At 47.9% G+C, this 16,349-nt stretch overlaps 1 protein-coding gene across 27 annotated transcripts in view; it reads left to right on the top strand.

The window, feature by feature from the left end:
• Positions 1 to 12,130, top strand: part of AIFM1 (apoptosis inducing factor mitochondria associated 1) — a 37,809-nt gene extending 25,679 nt beyond the window's left edge. For 26 of the 27 annotated variants that reach the window (XM_037908150.2, XM_037908146.2, XM_037908130.2 and 23 more), the window contains 9 exons: positions 2,005 to 2,081; positions 3,864 to 3,972; positions 5,253 to 5,360; positions 7,434 to 7,522; positions 7,614 to 7,754; positions 8,317 to 8,459; positions 9,893 to 10,017; positions 11,209 to 11,405; positions 11,879 to 12,130. In XM_037908150.2, the coding sequence (XP_037764078.1) occupies positions 2,005 to 2,081; positions 3,864 to 3,972; positions 5,253 to 5,360; positions 7,434 to 7,522; positions 7,614 to 7,754; positions 8,317 to 8,459; positions 9,893 to 10,017; positions 11,209 to 11,405; positions 11,879 to 11,950 (1,061 nt within the window). In that variant the 3' untranslated portion in view covers positions 11,951 to 12,130. Of the gene's footprint in view, positions 1 to 2,004; positions 2,082 to 3,863; positions 3,973 to 5,252; positions 5,361 to 7,433; positions 7,523 to 7,613; positions 7,755 to 8,316; positions 8,460 to 9,892; positions 10,018 to 11,208; positions 11,406 to 11,878 lie in introns of those variants that run through there. The other variant, XM_043522005.1, reaches the window with a different exon arrangement.
• Positions 12,131 to 16,349: the final 4,219 nt, after the last annotated feature.

Here is a 16,349-nt window from a genome sequence, read left to right as displayed (position 1 = left end):
TGGAATATGATCTTTAGGTAGTAACGAAACTGTTTGTTGTTACCTTATCTATTATTTGTTCAGTACCTTGCCACCTTTAGTGTTACTTAGTGGGAAAATCATCTTTCTGCCGTGTGTTCTGTTCCTTCCCAATTCTCATTCCTGGCTTTCTCTACGTCTTTCCTGGTTTTCCTTCTTTTTTCCTCTCCCTTTAATTTCCTCCCTGAAGCTGTTGCCACTCCCTTCCACTAAAATGGTTAGCACTGAAATGGCTAACATTGACATTCAGGGTGTCATTGTAAGGGTTTAGAGTTAAATAGCCCTATCTACAGATTATGTATGTATTATATTGGTTACTTAAGAATTCCCAGTTATCGCTCTGAGGTTTGAAAGGTTCTTGTCCCAAAATCAGCCCCGTTATTATTAAAATTACTGTTCAGGGGGAGCCCTGACGTGCACAGTTGCAACACTCACACTTTAGGAACCCCTCTATATTTACAGTAGTTTGTTAATACATTTAGCAAAGTCCCAAACTCTAACCCAGCAAGGTAGGTAGAGAGAATACAGAATGTCCATCTGCACATCCAGACTCTCTCCTTCCCTTGCAGAACAACCTGAAATGTTAGCCATTATCTTCCTCATCACCATCACCTTCCTCACCGTCACCAGTGGCCATCGTCCTGGCACCTCCCATCTCTCTCTCACCCCGCATATAGGATGGGCTACAACTTGTATAATATGTTATATGCTTATGCCACTCTGTGTAATGCATATTCAGTAGGGGTTTCTCCCCTCTTCCTTGTTTGTATTTCCTCACCTTACTAATGTTGGGGTGCCCCTCTCCTATAGGTTAGTACATTAATGATCTCCGTATCATATATGTCAGTTCATTGCCATGGCAGTCTTGTGGTCAGACATCTGCAGATGTTCCCATTCTAAAATATCTAAAAGCTGGTGTTAGCTCATGTTCCTGTGGTTGGCTGGTGTCATTATGGACAAACTTCCCCCTTACACACTCTGTTCCCAGTTCCCCAAAGCTTAGGGGTGACAATTAGGCCATTTACCTGTGCCAAACTTCATAGGCCTGAAGCTGATGTTTTACAGGGGACAGGCCTGTAGGTTCCTTGTGTTACTGCTGAATAAAATAAATACCACAGTTAGCTCTATGGAAGAGGTCCCCAGACTTTCTCTCTCACCACCGCTTACCTGTTTCCGCCCCCACCCTGTGGGGACGTGGCTCCGGGAGCAGGGCGGGATGCATACAGAGGTAAGAGGGTCGAGGCTGGGACTACGGCTAGGGGCAGGGACGTGGCCAGGAGTGGAGCCCTGGGCGCGCAGGCCTGGCAGCCGGGGCCCTGGATGTGGGGCTAGGGTCAGGAGCGGAGCTGGTGGGTGGCACTCCCTCCCCGCCCCCCTGAACTTTGGTCCACACCCCCTGGTGTGCCCTGCAGTTTGGGGACCTCTGCTTTATGGCTATAGTTAACATCCCAATGAGATTAATGGAGGACAAGGGAGTCCATCCTTCTGAATGCTTGTTTCAGGCTGTCTGCAGACTCAGGCAGACATCCCTGCATTGGTTACACTTGAGGCACATTTAGAAAAGTTTCTTCACAAACAGAAGGGCTGGAAACGTATGAGTACTCTCCCCCCACCCCAACCCCCGCATGCAAAGATTCTTCATGTTCTGAATGTCCTGGAGGCTGTGTAAATACATCAGATGGGTTGTATTTGGCCACGTTTGACATTTACTGTGCTCTATTATTTTGAGCTCTTCAGTGTCGTTCATACCCGCTGATGAGCTTGTCAATTGTCCTTGTCCCATTTGACAATACTGATTTCTTTTGAACCCTGTGTTTTGAACAGAGCTGAGATGTACATGAATGTGTCTGTGTCTGTCTGTCTGGTAGGGGTTGGAGTAAGTTCCGCAGCAGTAGGAGCCCAAACCCAGATTCTACAGCTTTGCCTGGAGGGCCAGTGCTCTCACCTGAGTGTTGTGTTGCTAGTTGTCTCTCTTCCTGTTATCAGGTGGTTCCCCAAGGAATCTTCCTGCAATCGAGAGAGCAGGGAAAGATGTGCAACGAAGGCTGACGCTGTTCCGCAAGGTAATCCAAGGGGCTTTTTTCCTTGTGTGCTCTGTGAAGCCTGTCACGATGGGGTCTGTTACCCTCAGCCTGTGTTAACTCTGCGCTGACTCGGATTCTTAACCGATCTTGCCCATCAGGGACTGGCCTCAATTAGTAACTAGAAGGTCCCTCATACGGCTTTGCTGGCCACAAACGAGCTAACAGGGTAGCTGTGTTAGCATCCCAGCACTTTGTCCCCAGGAAATTAGAGCCCTCGCTTCAGGATTTTAGAGATAAATTAGGCATAGGACTTTCTCGTATCTCCCAAGCATTTCACATGCAATAACGAATTGAGCACTCTCCAACCCCTAGAAGGGAAAGGGTGGGGTTATCCTTAGATTAGATTAGATTGGGAGTACAAATTAGGCACAATAAGGGTAAATTATTTTCCCACAGCTGTATTGATTGAGTCAAGGTATCCTGATTCCCAAGCCAGTGCAATAAGCACAAAAGCATTCTGCCCCTGTCTTCTCCGGCCCAGATGGATTAGAGCAGAGGATTTAAAAGTCTAGGAAGATTCCACTAACCACGTGACCAGCTAGCTTTGGTAGACCGTTGCACATGCACAGAAATTTCAGTTTCAATAGTAACTAAATGTGGATGGGGGGTGGAAAGTTACCTCCTTGGCTCATGCTTCCCTCTCCTTAACCCCAGTATGGTGCATGTGTCCTGGGAAGCATCTCATCCCTGCTTGCAGAGGCCTTTCCTGTATACAGTTCTGTTCTTCCTTCATCAAGGGCAGCATGCTTTATAAGTAGGGCCCTACCAAATTCACAGTCATGAAAAACATGTCACAGACCGTGAAATCTGGTCTTTTGTGTGCTTTTACCCTATGCTATGCAGATTTCACGGGGGAGACCAGCATTTCTCAAATTGGGGTGCTGATCCAAAAGGGAGTTATAAAGGGGTCACAGTATTGCCACCCTTACTTCTGTGCTGCCTTCAGAGCTGAATGGCAGGAGAGCAGTGGCCGTTGGCCGGGTGCCCAGCTCTGAAGGCAGTGCCCCACCAGCAGCAGTGCAGAAGTACGGATGGCAATACCATATCGTACCGTGCCATCCTTACTTCTGCGCTGCTGCTGGCTGTGGCTCTGCCTTCAGAGCTGGCATCCTGGCCAGCAGCTGCCGCTCTCCAGCTGCCCAGCTCTGAAGGCAGCATCACCACCAACAGCAGCACAGAAGTAAGGGAAGCAGTACTGCGAACACCCCGTACCCCACCCCCCCCCGGTGTTGGTGGTGTTTTGAAATATAAATGGGAGGAAGTTGAGGCTCTTTTCTAGTTCAGTCACTGAACCAGTGCTAAGGAGCCGTGCTGTGTGCTACCAATTAGCAGACCAGTTTTTAGTCCTGAACTCCTGCTGAGTGCCTGGTGAGGTTGACGTGCTCAGCTGGGGAAGGGAGAAGGTGGGCAACATGGTTCGAGGTTGCTTTAGGGCTATACGTGGAGGCCCATTTGCAGCACCGTTAATTGGGCTTCTTGGCTGGAGGGGAATTGTTATGAGGAGATGGTTCACCCCAGGAGTGGGAAGGATCTCTTTGTGCTCTGGATCTCTGCAGGTGGATCAAATCAGACTGCAGTGGAAATTCAAGAGTTACTGCTGAAAGTACAGAAGGGGAAATATGTACAGCTGACTCTTAGCCCAGAGAGTGTGGGACCAATTTCCTCATGTTCAAAATCATTTGGAGGCAGGATCTAGAGCAAAATGCTCTCTGCTGTTGTCACTGACCGGGGCATCTGAAATGGAAATAAATCTTCTTACAGATTGAGGACTTCAGAGCTCTAGAAAAGATTTCAAGAGAAGTCAAGTCCATCACCATTATTGGCGGCGGCTTCTTGGGTAGTGAACTGGCCTGTGCTCTGGGAAGAAAAGGTGAGTGGTTTGCACCAGGCTGCTTGCTTCAGTCTCTTGCACGAGGCAACACATGTGAGACTGACACATGTCAAGAAACCCCGGAGAGACCCAAGCTTGAAAAATCCGAGGGTTTGTCTAGTCGAACGCTTAGTTTTACAGCAAGCTAGGGTGTGACTCTACCACTCGCTAGCCTGCCTGTCTGTGTGGACCCTGCTGCTGCGAATTAACGCTTCCTCTGTGCACTTTGACCTACTCGTGTTTCAAAGTAAGGTAGGTGAAGAAAGTGCACTAGGGAACTTTTAGTGCATGGCAGCAGGGTCCACGTAGATGCTCATCATGCAGCAGGCTAGTGCGGGGTAGATTTACACCCCAGCTTGCTGCGAGCTAAGGGTTTGTTTGAACAAACCCTCAGATTACGTCCTTCCCTCTTCTCCACCCACCTCTGGTCTTATTTTGGAAAGGGAAGGTGGGGGTTGGGGTTCCCTGCCGGTCAAGGCAGTTGGCCAGGGGAACGGATGTCTGATGTCTGCCTGTAGTGGTCTGGTGCATTATTACATGAACTCTTGGCTGGCTGTGTGGACTTGTCAGGCTCTCCATTGCCCCACAGACATCTCCTTCACTAATGGTCCAGTAGTCCAGGGCCCCAGTGCATTTTGAAGTGCTTCCCAGTTCTTTGAGCCTGGCTCTTTTGGGCTTGCTGTCTGGAATAGCAGGCGGGTTCGAGTAAATTTGGAGATCAGTGCTCCTTGTGGAAAGGGTCAAGTTTGCCTTGTAAATGAAGCCCCACTCCAGTAATTCTCCCAAAGGCCTGTGAGCACAAGCCCAACACTGCTGGTTTGGGTTTTCACCAGCAAGTGTGCATACGTTCTTGAATATCTTCCTCACCTAACTTCTGCAGGTCTCCTAAGGAACAGGCTTCTCTGCGTGGATGTAATCCCCCCTCAGGCATTCGGGGCAGTTAAATGGACACCACTGAGACTGTTTTAGGCTAACACAATCCTGTCTGTGTGTAAATCCAGTGTCTGATCCCACAGAGCGTGCTGGTGCCAGTCAGGGATCCAGACAGTGTCTGACCCCAAAGGCCAGAAACAGTCCCTTTGTTACTCACCTGTGATGCAAACTCTGGAAGCCAGGACGTGGGGTTAGTGATTTGTGTCTAGGAAATTGCAGTAAGAAAGGACTTGAACTCCTCTTGTCTAAGCAGGGATGTGTTCTATCTTGGGGTGTGTTCTGAAGTTTTGTGTAGCATCTCGTTATCCATGTGGTATAAAGGGGCTGCTCTCTGGGTCTCTTCACAGTACATGCCACAGGGCTGGAAGTGATTCAGATGTTCCCAGAGAACGGCAACATGGGCAAGGTCCTGCCTGAGTATCTGAGCAACTGGACCACAGAGAAAGTCAAAAGAGGTAAAGCTGTTCCTTAACCCCTTCCTTTCTTCTGAGCTCCTGCTCCTCCTACTAGGTAGCCTGTGTGCAGTAGAGTAGATCCATCCTCACCAGTATTACTCTTGTAAAGTATATGACAGCAGCCCTCATGGTGGTAGAGCACTGCTGTCTCATAGCTTGTCCCCAAGGAAGAGCCTCTACCTTTTCGTCAGTGAACTCTTAGTCAGACATCTCCTTCCATGGGAATTGGTGTCCTCACAAAAGCTTATGCTCAGATAAATTTGTTAGTCTCTATGGTGCCACAAGTCCTCCTTTTCTTTTTGCAGATACAGACTAACACGGCTGCTACTCTGAAACCTTTGGTAGTGTCACTGATTTCATCTTTCATGCATGTGCTGTAGAATCTATAATCTGCTTAGGTTTTAGGCTTAGCTGGTTCTTCTCACTTGGACCTGATCATACGCTCCTTTGCATGCAGCTCTGGAGCTCTGGCTGGAGTTTTGACCCTCCCTGCATCCTCTCTGAGGAGTGTCCCTTCACTCCAGAGGAGGGGGTCCTGCTTGAGCATTTGCCTAATGCTGAGAGGGGATTTCTGCTGCAGAAGAGGCACAAGTCCGTTGCCTAGCAACCCATGAGCAGAACAGGATGTGTTTTGGCTAGAACCACTCGTCTGTTTAGATGGCACAAAACAGCCCTAAAGCTGGCTTACCTGGCTGCTTGAGGATTTCCTGGGTACCACAGAGCCGGCATGATGGCTCCTGTAGCACCCGTCCTCCCAACCACTTGTGCAGGGGGCGTGGCTGGAGTACCCTGTCCATGGCGATCTCTGTAATGGCCCTGAGGCTGTTCTAATTTGTGGCAGGAACGAGATCAGCAGGTGGCCCCAGCATTCTGGGAGCAAAGTATGGCTTCAAGACTTGACATCCCACCCCTCTCCTCAGCTGCATCGAACACAACAGCCATAGCCTGGGATCCTGCCTCTCATTTTGTGCCTCAGCCATATAGCCTGGAGCAAAGCTTGTGGAAGAGGGAACACATCTTGCACAGCCTCCCGCCTTGGGAAAGCAAGACCCTGTTTGTCCCTCCCTGAAGGGTCTGAAGTACCTTTTTCTTCTTTGGCATTTTCCATTGAGAATAAGTTCTTGTGCTCTCAAGGGTTAGGGTGGAGGAAGGAAGAGGACTGATTACCCAACCTGGTACGGAGGCAGAATAGAGCTCATGGGCTTTTGGGCATGGGGCTTAGCCAGAGGGCCTAGTGACTGAAAAGGCTGCTCTGCTTCCCTTCCACTGGTCCTGGAAGATCCTTTGTAAGGTCTGTGGACCTGGCTGGAATGGAGCAATATCTAAACTATGTATCCATTATAGTGCCTGAGGACTGGAAAACAAAGAGGTCCCAATCCCTGCAGGTTTCTGTGCACGTAATTTGCATCTCCTTACAGACAAACACTTGTTGCTGTAGTTCCTGTGTTTCTCAACAATCCTCTTCAGACTTGTTATAGTGGAACCTCAGCGTTACAAACATCTCAGGAATGGAGGTGGTTTGTAACTCTGAACAAACCGTTATGGTGGTTCTTTCAAAAGTTTACAACTTAACATTGACTTAATACAGCTTTGAAACTTTACTATGCAGAAGAAAAATGCTGCTTTTAACCACCTTAATTTAAATGAAACAAGCACAGAAACAGTTTTATTAGCTTGTCAAATGTTTTTTAACTTTCCCTTTATTTTTTTTAGTAGTGTACATTTAACACTGTACTGTATTTGCCTTTTTTTTTTTTGTTTGGTCTCTGCTGCTGCCTGATTGCATACTTCCAGTTCCAGATGAGGTGTGTGGTTGACCAGTCAGTTCGTAACTCTGAGGCTCTACTCTAGTTGGTTTCCTTTCTGTTCACACTTTTACTCTGGACTCTGTGGATCCTGTGTACAACAAAGAGAAGCTAGTGTCCTTTAGCTGCTGAGCCATCCGCAATTCTGCCCGGTACAATCAAGAAGCGGTACTTTGTTTGCGTGTCTGCGCCACATAGTTTGGCTTCCACTGAAATCTCTGCTCGTCTCCCCCAGCCTCCAGTTGAGTGTTCTGTGTTTTGTTTCCAGAGGGTGTTAATGTCATGCCCAATGCTGTGGTGAAATCCGTCTCTGTCTGTGGGAACCAGCTGATAATTAAACTGAAGGATGGAAGAAAGGTAAATGCCAGGCGCAGGCAGCAAGCCAGACACTTGGCAATGTGGAGAAGGAACCAATAGTGTAACCAGTCTGGATTTCTCTCTCCATCAGGTGGAGACCGATCACATAGTGGCAGCAGTGGGCCTGGAGCCCAATGTGGAGTTAGCAAAGTCTGCTGGCCTGGAGGTAGACTCTGATTTTGGAGGGTTCAGGGTGAATGCAGAGCTGCAGGCACGCTCTAACATCTGGGTGGTAAGTGTGTGCAGGTGGAAGATGCTTCTTTATCTGCTGTTTATGTTGCAGTGAGTAAGCATGTATGTAGAACTGTGATTATAAACCCAATTTAGGTGAATGGGTGAATTGTGGTCTGACAATACAAGTAAGATGCAGAGAGCAGCAATCTTAGGTATCTCATTAATGCACACTTGCTGGCATGCCTTGTTCCTGTAGTAAGAATTGTGGGCGAACTTCTACTTTACAAGTATGAGCACTGTGTGCATGAGGAGTTGGCATATCCCAGTAACCCCCTCATCTCTTTGCCTAATGCCAGAGGAGTCCTGGGTTGACACACAAAGGTCCCTTTGGCAGGGAATCCAAACCTCCTTGAAGTGCAATCAGCATGACCACAAAACTATCTTAGTTTTCCCTGTTCTGGCATAAGTGCTGAAGCCATGGAGACCTGCTAAATTGGAGGCAGTCCTGCAACCCTTTGTTTTCTTTCCCTTTATGGTTGGGCAATATCTCCCATCGTTCTTTTTCTCTTTAACTTGCCTTTTCTCTTGTCCATTTTTCATTGTGTGCATCTCTCTTTAAGGCAGGAGATGCCGCCTGCTTCTACGATATCAAGCTAGGCAGAAGACGCGTGGAGCATCATGATCATGCTGTTGTGAGTGGAAGATTAGCTGGAGAAAACATGACAGGAGCTGCTAAGCCATACTGGCATCAGTCAATGTTCTGGTAGTTTTACTCCCTCTTTCTGTATACCTTTTGTCACGCTGTCCGGAGTGGCTCACAAGCATGAGTGTTAGCCTCAGGGCAGACTGTCACAGAGCAGGGCACAAGCCCCAAATTGGTTGTATGTTCTTTAATTAGATTTCCAGTAACAAGTGTGAACTCCCAATATACTAGTCTTACCATGGAGTCTCACACAGTCCCCTTGGGCACGTCAGTCTAAAGCTTGCCTTTGTGATAGTCCCTTACACCAAAAATCACAATAATATTCAGTTTACTCCCAGTCCCAAAGGACTTACACCCAGGTCACTTGCATCCAGATCTCTCACCAAAGACCACACATGTAGCTAATATTGTAATGAACTAACTAAAGATTTATTAACTAGGGAAAAGAAATGAGTTATTTACAAGATTAAAGCAGGTAATACGCGCGCGCGCGCGCACACACACACACACGTTAGTCTTCCATTCTAAATGATGATAGAAACTTCTGTAATTTAAAAAAAACGTGAGATGTCCTTTAGGGCTCACCTAAGCTCAGCTGTTGGGGACTCCTTGTCTAGGCTAAGAAACTCGCCCCTCACAGTTCAAGCAGCAAAGGAATAATCAGTTCTCCTTAACAGGCCTTTTTATTCCCTTCCCCCAGCGTTCAAGCTGGGATGGAATGAGGGCTTGGGCATGTCCTCTCCTCAGAGCTGTGGGGGAAACAATCAACAAAGTCCTTATTCCACAATGGCCCATTTGGACACAGTAATGCTTTGTGATGGGCAGGGCATAACACCTCTTGTGGTGAATGAGTAATTCACACTGGACAATGCTTCTCCCCTGCCTGGGGGGATTTACAGTCTGAGCAAATGTTTAAACATTACCTTGTACCATGGGAGCAGCTGTTCTAAGTAGGATTAATACATGCAGCATCCTACAAGCATTCTATTTTAACTGTACTAACCCACGGGGGAGCCAGACTGGGTCTAGCTCAGCATTTGTCAATATGTGGTGGCTAAAAGTTACTCTCCGGTGCCTTGCTGTGTTGCCAGACCAGGTACCATGGCATAGCGCTTGCTGTATAGATCCTGTATAGTTGGCCATCCAGAAGCACAGCTGATTGCCGAGCAGCTCTGTGGGGGATGGTGCACTGCAATATTTCACTGTGAGGTAACAGGCAAGTTTGCTAGGCCATCTCCCTCTCCCCTGTTGGGTTAGATCTATACTTGTCCATTGAATGCCTGCATTGAGAGCTGTGCAGCCAAAGCTCTTGCAGGTGCTGGCTGGCACCTCTTGTATTCTGCCCACCAGGTAACCCAGCTCGGCACAAAGCTGTTCTGGAGAAATTGGGTGTTCTGTGGCCTCCTGTTTCTTTTAAATCAATCAAATTGTTAAATGGCTAGTTAAGGTTTCAAACTGGGACACTGCAACGGTCTGTTTCTGTTTATTGCTAGGAGTGACCTAGGCCCTGATGTCGGATATGAAGCCATTGGCCTTGTAGACAGTAGCTTGCCCACTGTAGGAGTTTTTGCTAAAGCAACTGCAAAAGACACACCGAAGTCTGCAACGGAGCAGTCAGGTAGGGGAGCGGCATTGCTGGAGGCTGTACAGCTGTCTGTAGAGTGGTAATACGTGGAAGGTTGTCATGTATTGAAGGCAGTCACTCCGCTCCCCCGTGGCAGGGGTTTCAGAACTGTGCAGGGTGGCTGAGCATCAGGAGACACCTGCCCTTTGAACTTGGCTCGCCTCCAGCCCAGACTGCAGAGTGTGCTTCTGGCCACACCACTCTGGAGAGGGGAGCAGCACCCTTGTGGGTGAGTTCTAGGCAATGTCGGTGCACCTCTGGTCAGGTTCAGAGATCAGTGATCTGTGCATCTGGGGACGGCATTATCAGCCTAAACAAAGGAGAGAGCGCTTCAGCTTGAATCTCCTCTGCCTCATGCAGGAAGCAGTGTCCAGCCTTCTTCCACCAGAAGGTAGGTCATTTTGCTGCAAGGGGTGAGCTCCGACCAAAGGTTTTGGGGGTGGAGGGGAGATGTAGGAACACAGTTTAGCGACTCACCTTGGTATAAAAATTGTTGGCTAGCAATACTGGGGATGCTGCTGTGGTGGCTCTTTGGATACCCAGGACTGAGAACCACCTTTGTTACCCCCTGCCTCCAACGTCAGGGACACTTGCTTGTGCTTGGCTGGGTGTCAGCTCCCTGACACCTGCCTGCTAGCCACCCAAGGACTTTCCTCTGGGCTCTGCCAGCTCTTTAGCTTGCAGGGTAACAATAGGTGCATCTGAGTCCCTTTGAAGCGTTCTGCTGTGATAGCCAGCCCCTAACTCTGGCTGCTCACAGAATTACCAGGTCTGCTGTTCCCAAAGGATCCCTGTACACACCATGATTCCACTGAGGATCAGCCCTTTGCTTAACATCACAGCACTTTGAAAACAAGAATAAGTTTATCATTAAAGACTAAAAATTCCGGAGATAGTGAGTAGGGGTCTTGGAAACAAATGGTTACATATCAAACAAAATCGTAACACACTTTCTACAGACTACACTTAACGGACAAGTGACTCTCTCATCTAAAGACGCTTATTTCACCCAGGACACGTCTCCTCTTCACAGTGGTGCATTGTATTTTGCAACATTGCAGCTATTGGCATGGTCTGGATAGGAAATTCAGAGCTCTTACAACAGGCTTTGCCTTGCAGACTAAAAGCTTCACTCTTGCTTGACACTTCCAGTGTGTGACTCTCCCCTGGGATTTTTTGCTGTAGGGACTGGCATCCGCTCAGAAAGTGAAACAGAAGCAGAAGCCTCTGAGATTACCATCTCTGCCAGCTCTCCCTCAACACCTCAAGTTCCAAAGCAAGGAGAAGACTATGGCAAAGGGGTCATCTTCTACATCAGGGACAAAGTGGTGGTGGGAATTGTCTTATGGAACATCTTCAACCGGATGCCAATTGCTCGAAAGGTCAGATGTTTCCTCTCTACTGATGAGTGGTTGGGGCACTTGAGTTCACCAAGTGTCATGTATGCAGTATGTGTTGGCAGCAACCGTACATATTAGAGCAGCAGAATAAATTTTCATAGTAGGAAATTGTGGCTAAGTACTAGAATCTAATGTACCTTCACCTGCGATGTCTTGTCTACCTATTTCCCAGCTGGCTTTAAAGACAGGACAAGCTATTTTTGTAGGGAGAGTAACCCTATTTTTATCCCTTGCCAGGCATCCTTACTTGCCAGGGTACTGTCTTTTTGAATGGATCACAGGAATTGCCACAGCAGACCAGACCATTGGTCCATCTAACCTAGTTATAGTGTTTCCAGTAGTGGCCAGTAATAGGTGGTTCAGAAGAAGTGTAGGAAACCCTCTATTGGCAACTAGAAATGTGGACTCCACATCATAGTGTGTGCAGCCCTCAACACCCTCTTCTGTCTCCTCAGATCATTAAAGATGGAGAGGAGCATGCTGACCTCAATGAAGTAGCGAAGCTCTTCAACATCCATGAAGATTGAGCCCCTGCTCCAAGACCCGTCTGGCTGGATGCATCGGTGTAAGTGGGGACATACATGCTGCAGGCTGAGAGCTCTCCCCGCCTGGGAGTGCTGACTCTGTGTTCTGAGTACTTTGTGAATATTTCCAGTAATCTAGAACTCTAACATTTGCACCAGTAAATAAAACCAGATTCTTCTAAATTCAAGGCCTTTTTCCTAAAGATGTGAGTTGTTGTGGAAAAATTAGTCACTTGTTGTTTGCTCCACTAGGGTGAAGGCAGTGTTGTTGTCTGTTCCGCTAACATTCACATTCTAGCAGCCTGCAGAGCTACCCCCTGGGATTGAGTGCACACGTTCACACGGTATTGCCCTGGGTGCTTGGCACTACCATCCTTTGCTGACTTTAGGAGGGCAGTTCTTCAATTCTGGCTAAAATCCTGCAAATTCAGATGGAGGAATTTATGCAATAAGAGAGGGGGAGAAGAATCTCAAATGTGTGCTTAAAAATCGCAACACAGAGTTCTGATCATATAACTGCACCCATTATCAAATATGTGCTCCCCATGCAGGTATTTATAGGCTGGGAACAAGTCATCCTTTAATCTCTTTTAAGCTAAAGAGATTGAGCTCCTTGCATCTTTCACGCTAATGCATGTTTTCCATTAATCATTCTCATGGTTATTCTCTGACCCCTCTCCAATTTATCAACATCTTCCTTGAATTGTGGACCCCAGAACTGGGCATAGTATTCCTGCAGCAGTCACGCCCAATACAGCAGTGCCAAATACAGAGTAAAATAACCTCTCTCTCACATGAGATTTCGCTGTTTATGCATCCAAGAACCACATTAGCCCTTTTGGCTACAGGATTGCTCTGAAAGCTCATGTTCAGCTGATTTTGGGCATGATGGATAATCTTTTTTGGAGTCACTGCTTCCCAGGATAGAGTCCCCCATCCTGTAAGTATGGCCTACATTTTTCTTGGAGTAATTGCACGTGTCCATTCCACTATATGTGTTCGCCCCTCGTGTACAGTTATTGGAGAACTTTTTCCCTCAGTGGTACTTGTTGGGGCAGCTCAAGTGCCCTCTGCCATTGTGCACCACTGTATGCAGGTATAAGAGGACAGAGCCACCCCCTCCTCTCCTTCAGTTCCTTCTGACCACCAGTGATGGTTGCTGGAGAACGTCTGGTCTTGTTATTGCGAGTTTTTCCCTCACTCTTTGTATATCATTTTTGTTCTCTTAGTAGTTAGCTTGGTAAAGAGCATAGTTAGTGCTAGTGATAGGTTTTAGTTTTAGGTCCATTTTGGACCAAATTAGAATCTTGGTACTAGGACCAGTACTGGAGCCATGCTTCATTCTCTGGGGGGTTTAAAATTCTGCCTGTTTTGTGCCAAGCCAGTGCTGATCAGCGACCCCCGCCCCCACCCCAGCTGCCTAAAATGTTTGGAGGAGTCCCACATCTGTGACAAAAGTCCCACATCTCTCTCAAAAAAGAGAGAGCAGCGAGATTTAAGTGTCTCCTTATGGAGGTGGCATTCTGCTCTCCATCAGAGCTGTCAGGTTCAGAACGTTCTCCAAATGCTGCACCTTTGGTACGGCACACACCACCAGCGATGTCTTCAGGACCTCATTCTGTGTCTCTGGTACTGAAGAAAAGACACAAATCAGTACCCCATTCAGCAAGATCAATGGTACCAAGGCCATCTAGAAACACAGACTCTGGAAGAGACTGAAGGGAAGCATTCGTCATCTAGAAAGGGGGGATAGTAGACACTGGAACATGTGCTAGGTCTGTTGAGGCTGACCCCTGAAGTTCCTATGCAAGACATCAAACTCAGAACCCAATTCCAGTACTGACTATGGCAGAGGAGTATGTAGCTGCTAGAGAACTAATCAACCTTTCAATACCAGTGTTTCTGGGCACTGGGGTGTGCCTCCCTGCTAGGACCTCTGGTCACCCATATCAGTTGACTTACTTGAGGGTGCACCGAGATCATCAGCTCTGCAGACAGCATTCTCCAATAACAAGGACCAGGACTGAGCAGCTGGAATTTACTGAGACAGCTCCTCCACCACAAGAGACAGACCAGTCATTGCCTCAGCATTGTGATGTGTCGTCTTCATCGCCAGATGAGGTTATGGAAATGGTGAGTGATTCACCACCACTGGAGGATTGCGCTGCTCACCAAGTACTGTTTAAAAGGGTGGCCTTGTTGTTAGACATTCACTCAGAAGAGGTCTGCAAGAAATCCCACAAGCTAGTGGATGTATTAGCTTTGATGAGGCTCTCCAGAGCAGCACTCCTGATTTACGGAGCAATTCTGGCTCTGAAAGACCCCTTCTTCCCTCCGTCCTATGGCAAAATGGGCAGAGAGGAGACTATGTCCCTTCTAAGGATTTCAAACACCTCTACTCTCATCCTCCCACAGGTTCTTTAGTGGTGGTGGCAGCTAATGAATGGGAGAGACAGGCATTGAGCATCAACCTCAAAGGGGAAGGAGTTGAAGAGATTGGACCTGCTTGATCGTAAACTTTATTTAATGTGGGGCTGCAACTTAGAACTGCCAACCAGCAAGCTCTTCTACATCACTGTGACTTCACTCTGTGGGAGAACATCATGAAGTTTAAAGACAGGCTACTGGAGGACTCCAGGCAGGAGTTCAGTGTGATGGTGGAGGAAGGCAAGCTGGTGGCCAGGACAGTTTGGATGCGATGGACTAAGCAGCTCGATCTACGGCATCTACCATACCTGTGAGTAGATGTTCATGGGTGCAGTCTTCCGGTTTCCCTCCTGAAGTACAGCAGACCATCCAATAACATCTGCCCTTTGAAGGTGAGGGGCTACACAGCATAAAGGATTCCAAGGTAACTCTGAAATCTCTCGGAATCTGTACATGGGCGACAGAGGAAGCAGATCTGGCCCCAGCAATCTCATAGTTATCAGCGCTTTATACCTTGGCCCCAAGACCTGCCAAGAAAAAGGTTCAGGAATTACATGAGGTGATGACCTCCCCTCTCCTCGGCTACAGCAGGTTCCTCTCGACCACCGGTCCAGTTTGACAGTTTGTTGAGGGCAACAGACCAATCTGTTCCTACCCATAGCTTTACCAACCATCTATTCCACTTCCTCCATACTTGGACTCCCACCAGATAGGAGTATAGTGGGTCCTAAGCATGGTGGATCTGAAATATTCCTTTCCTTTCTATCCCCCGTTCCCACCCTGTCCCTTGTGAGGGACCACGCTCCCGAGACCATTCTTCAGCAGGAGTCCAATCTCTCCTTCTAGCAGGGGCCATAGAGCAAGTTCCTCTGTTCCTCACAGGGGAGGGTTTTATTCCCACTATTTCCTTATTCCCAAAGCAAAAGACTGTCTTAGGCCTATCTTAGATCTAAGAGAGTTTAACAAGCATCTGAAGAGAATAAAGTTCTGCATGGTTACCCTAGCTTCCATCCTTCCTTGGAACACGGGGACTGGTATGCTGCCCTCGACTTAAGACATTTATTTGCATATAGTGATCTGTCCAGGCACCAAGAGTTTCTCAAGTTCCTAGTGAATAGAGCCCACTACCAATTCACACTGCTGCCATCCAGCCCCTCAGCAGCCTCTCATGTTTTCACAGAGAGCACGGTGGCAGTATCTGCATACCTTTGGGATCTTGGGGAATCACGTATTCTCCTACCTGGACGACTGGTTCATGAAAGCCCAGTCTGAGTCTCAAGTAATGTGCAGCATGACCATCATCCAGTCCACCTGCAATTGCTCAGTCTGGACAAATACATTCTATTTTTTGCACAGGTTCCAGAATCGATCAGAGGTTCTACAAAAGCCGAAGCGTTTCTACCTCAGTCAAGGTTCCAAGCGCTCCATAGCCTGGGCATGGAACTGAAAGCACAGTCCATTACCACAGCGCACAGTCCTCAGACTCCTGGGGCAGCTGGCAACATGTACCTATGTAATACAGCTCCCCAGACTACGCCTCAGGAGGCTTCAGGAATGGCTACCATTGGTGTATCGTCCCAATGGACATTATCTAGGCAGACATCATCCAGACGTAACTTTGTCCTCTCTGGACTTGGACAGGTTGTATAGGAGTTCCCTTCCTTTCCTTGCAACCATGGGAACTCTGCAAACTCAAGGTTTGTGGTCTTCACAGGGTCTGAGGACTCATATAACATCAGGAAGCTACATGCAATCCATCTAGCTTGCTTGGCTTTCCGTCCACATATTGTGAGAGAGAAGCTTCTAGTATTAACAGACAACACAGCAACTATGTTCTACGTAAACAGACAAGGAGGGGCGCGTTCATTGCAACTGTGCCAGGAGAGTTCTGCATCACCGCTCCATTCACCTCAAAGCTGCTTACACCTCCCAGGAGAGCAGAATATGTTGGCAGATCACCTGAGCAGGTCCTTCT

Source organism: Chelonia mydas, chromosome 9 (assembly GCF_015237465.2).
Source record: "Chelonia mydas isolate rCheMyd1 chromosome 9, rCheMyd1.pri.v2, whole genome shotgun sequence".
NCBI lineage: Eukaryota > Metazoa > Chordata > Testudines > Cheloniidae > Chelonia > Chelonia mydas.
The sequence above is the reverse complement of the archived record's forward strand: the minus strand, read 5'-3'. Positions and strand labels throughout refer to the sequence as shown.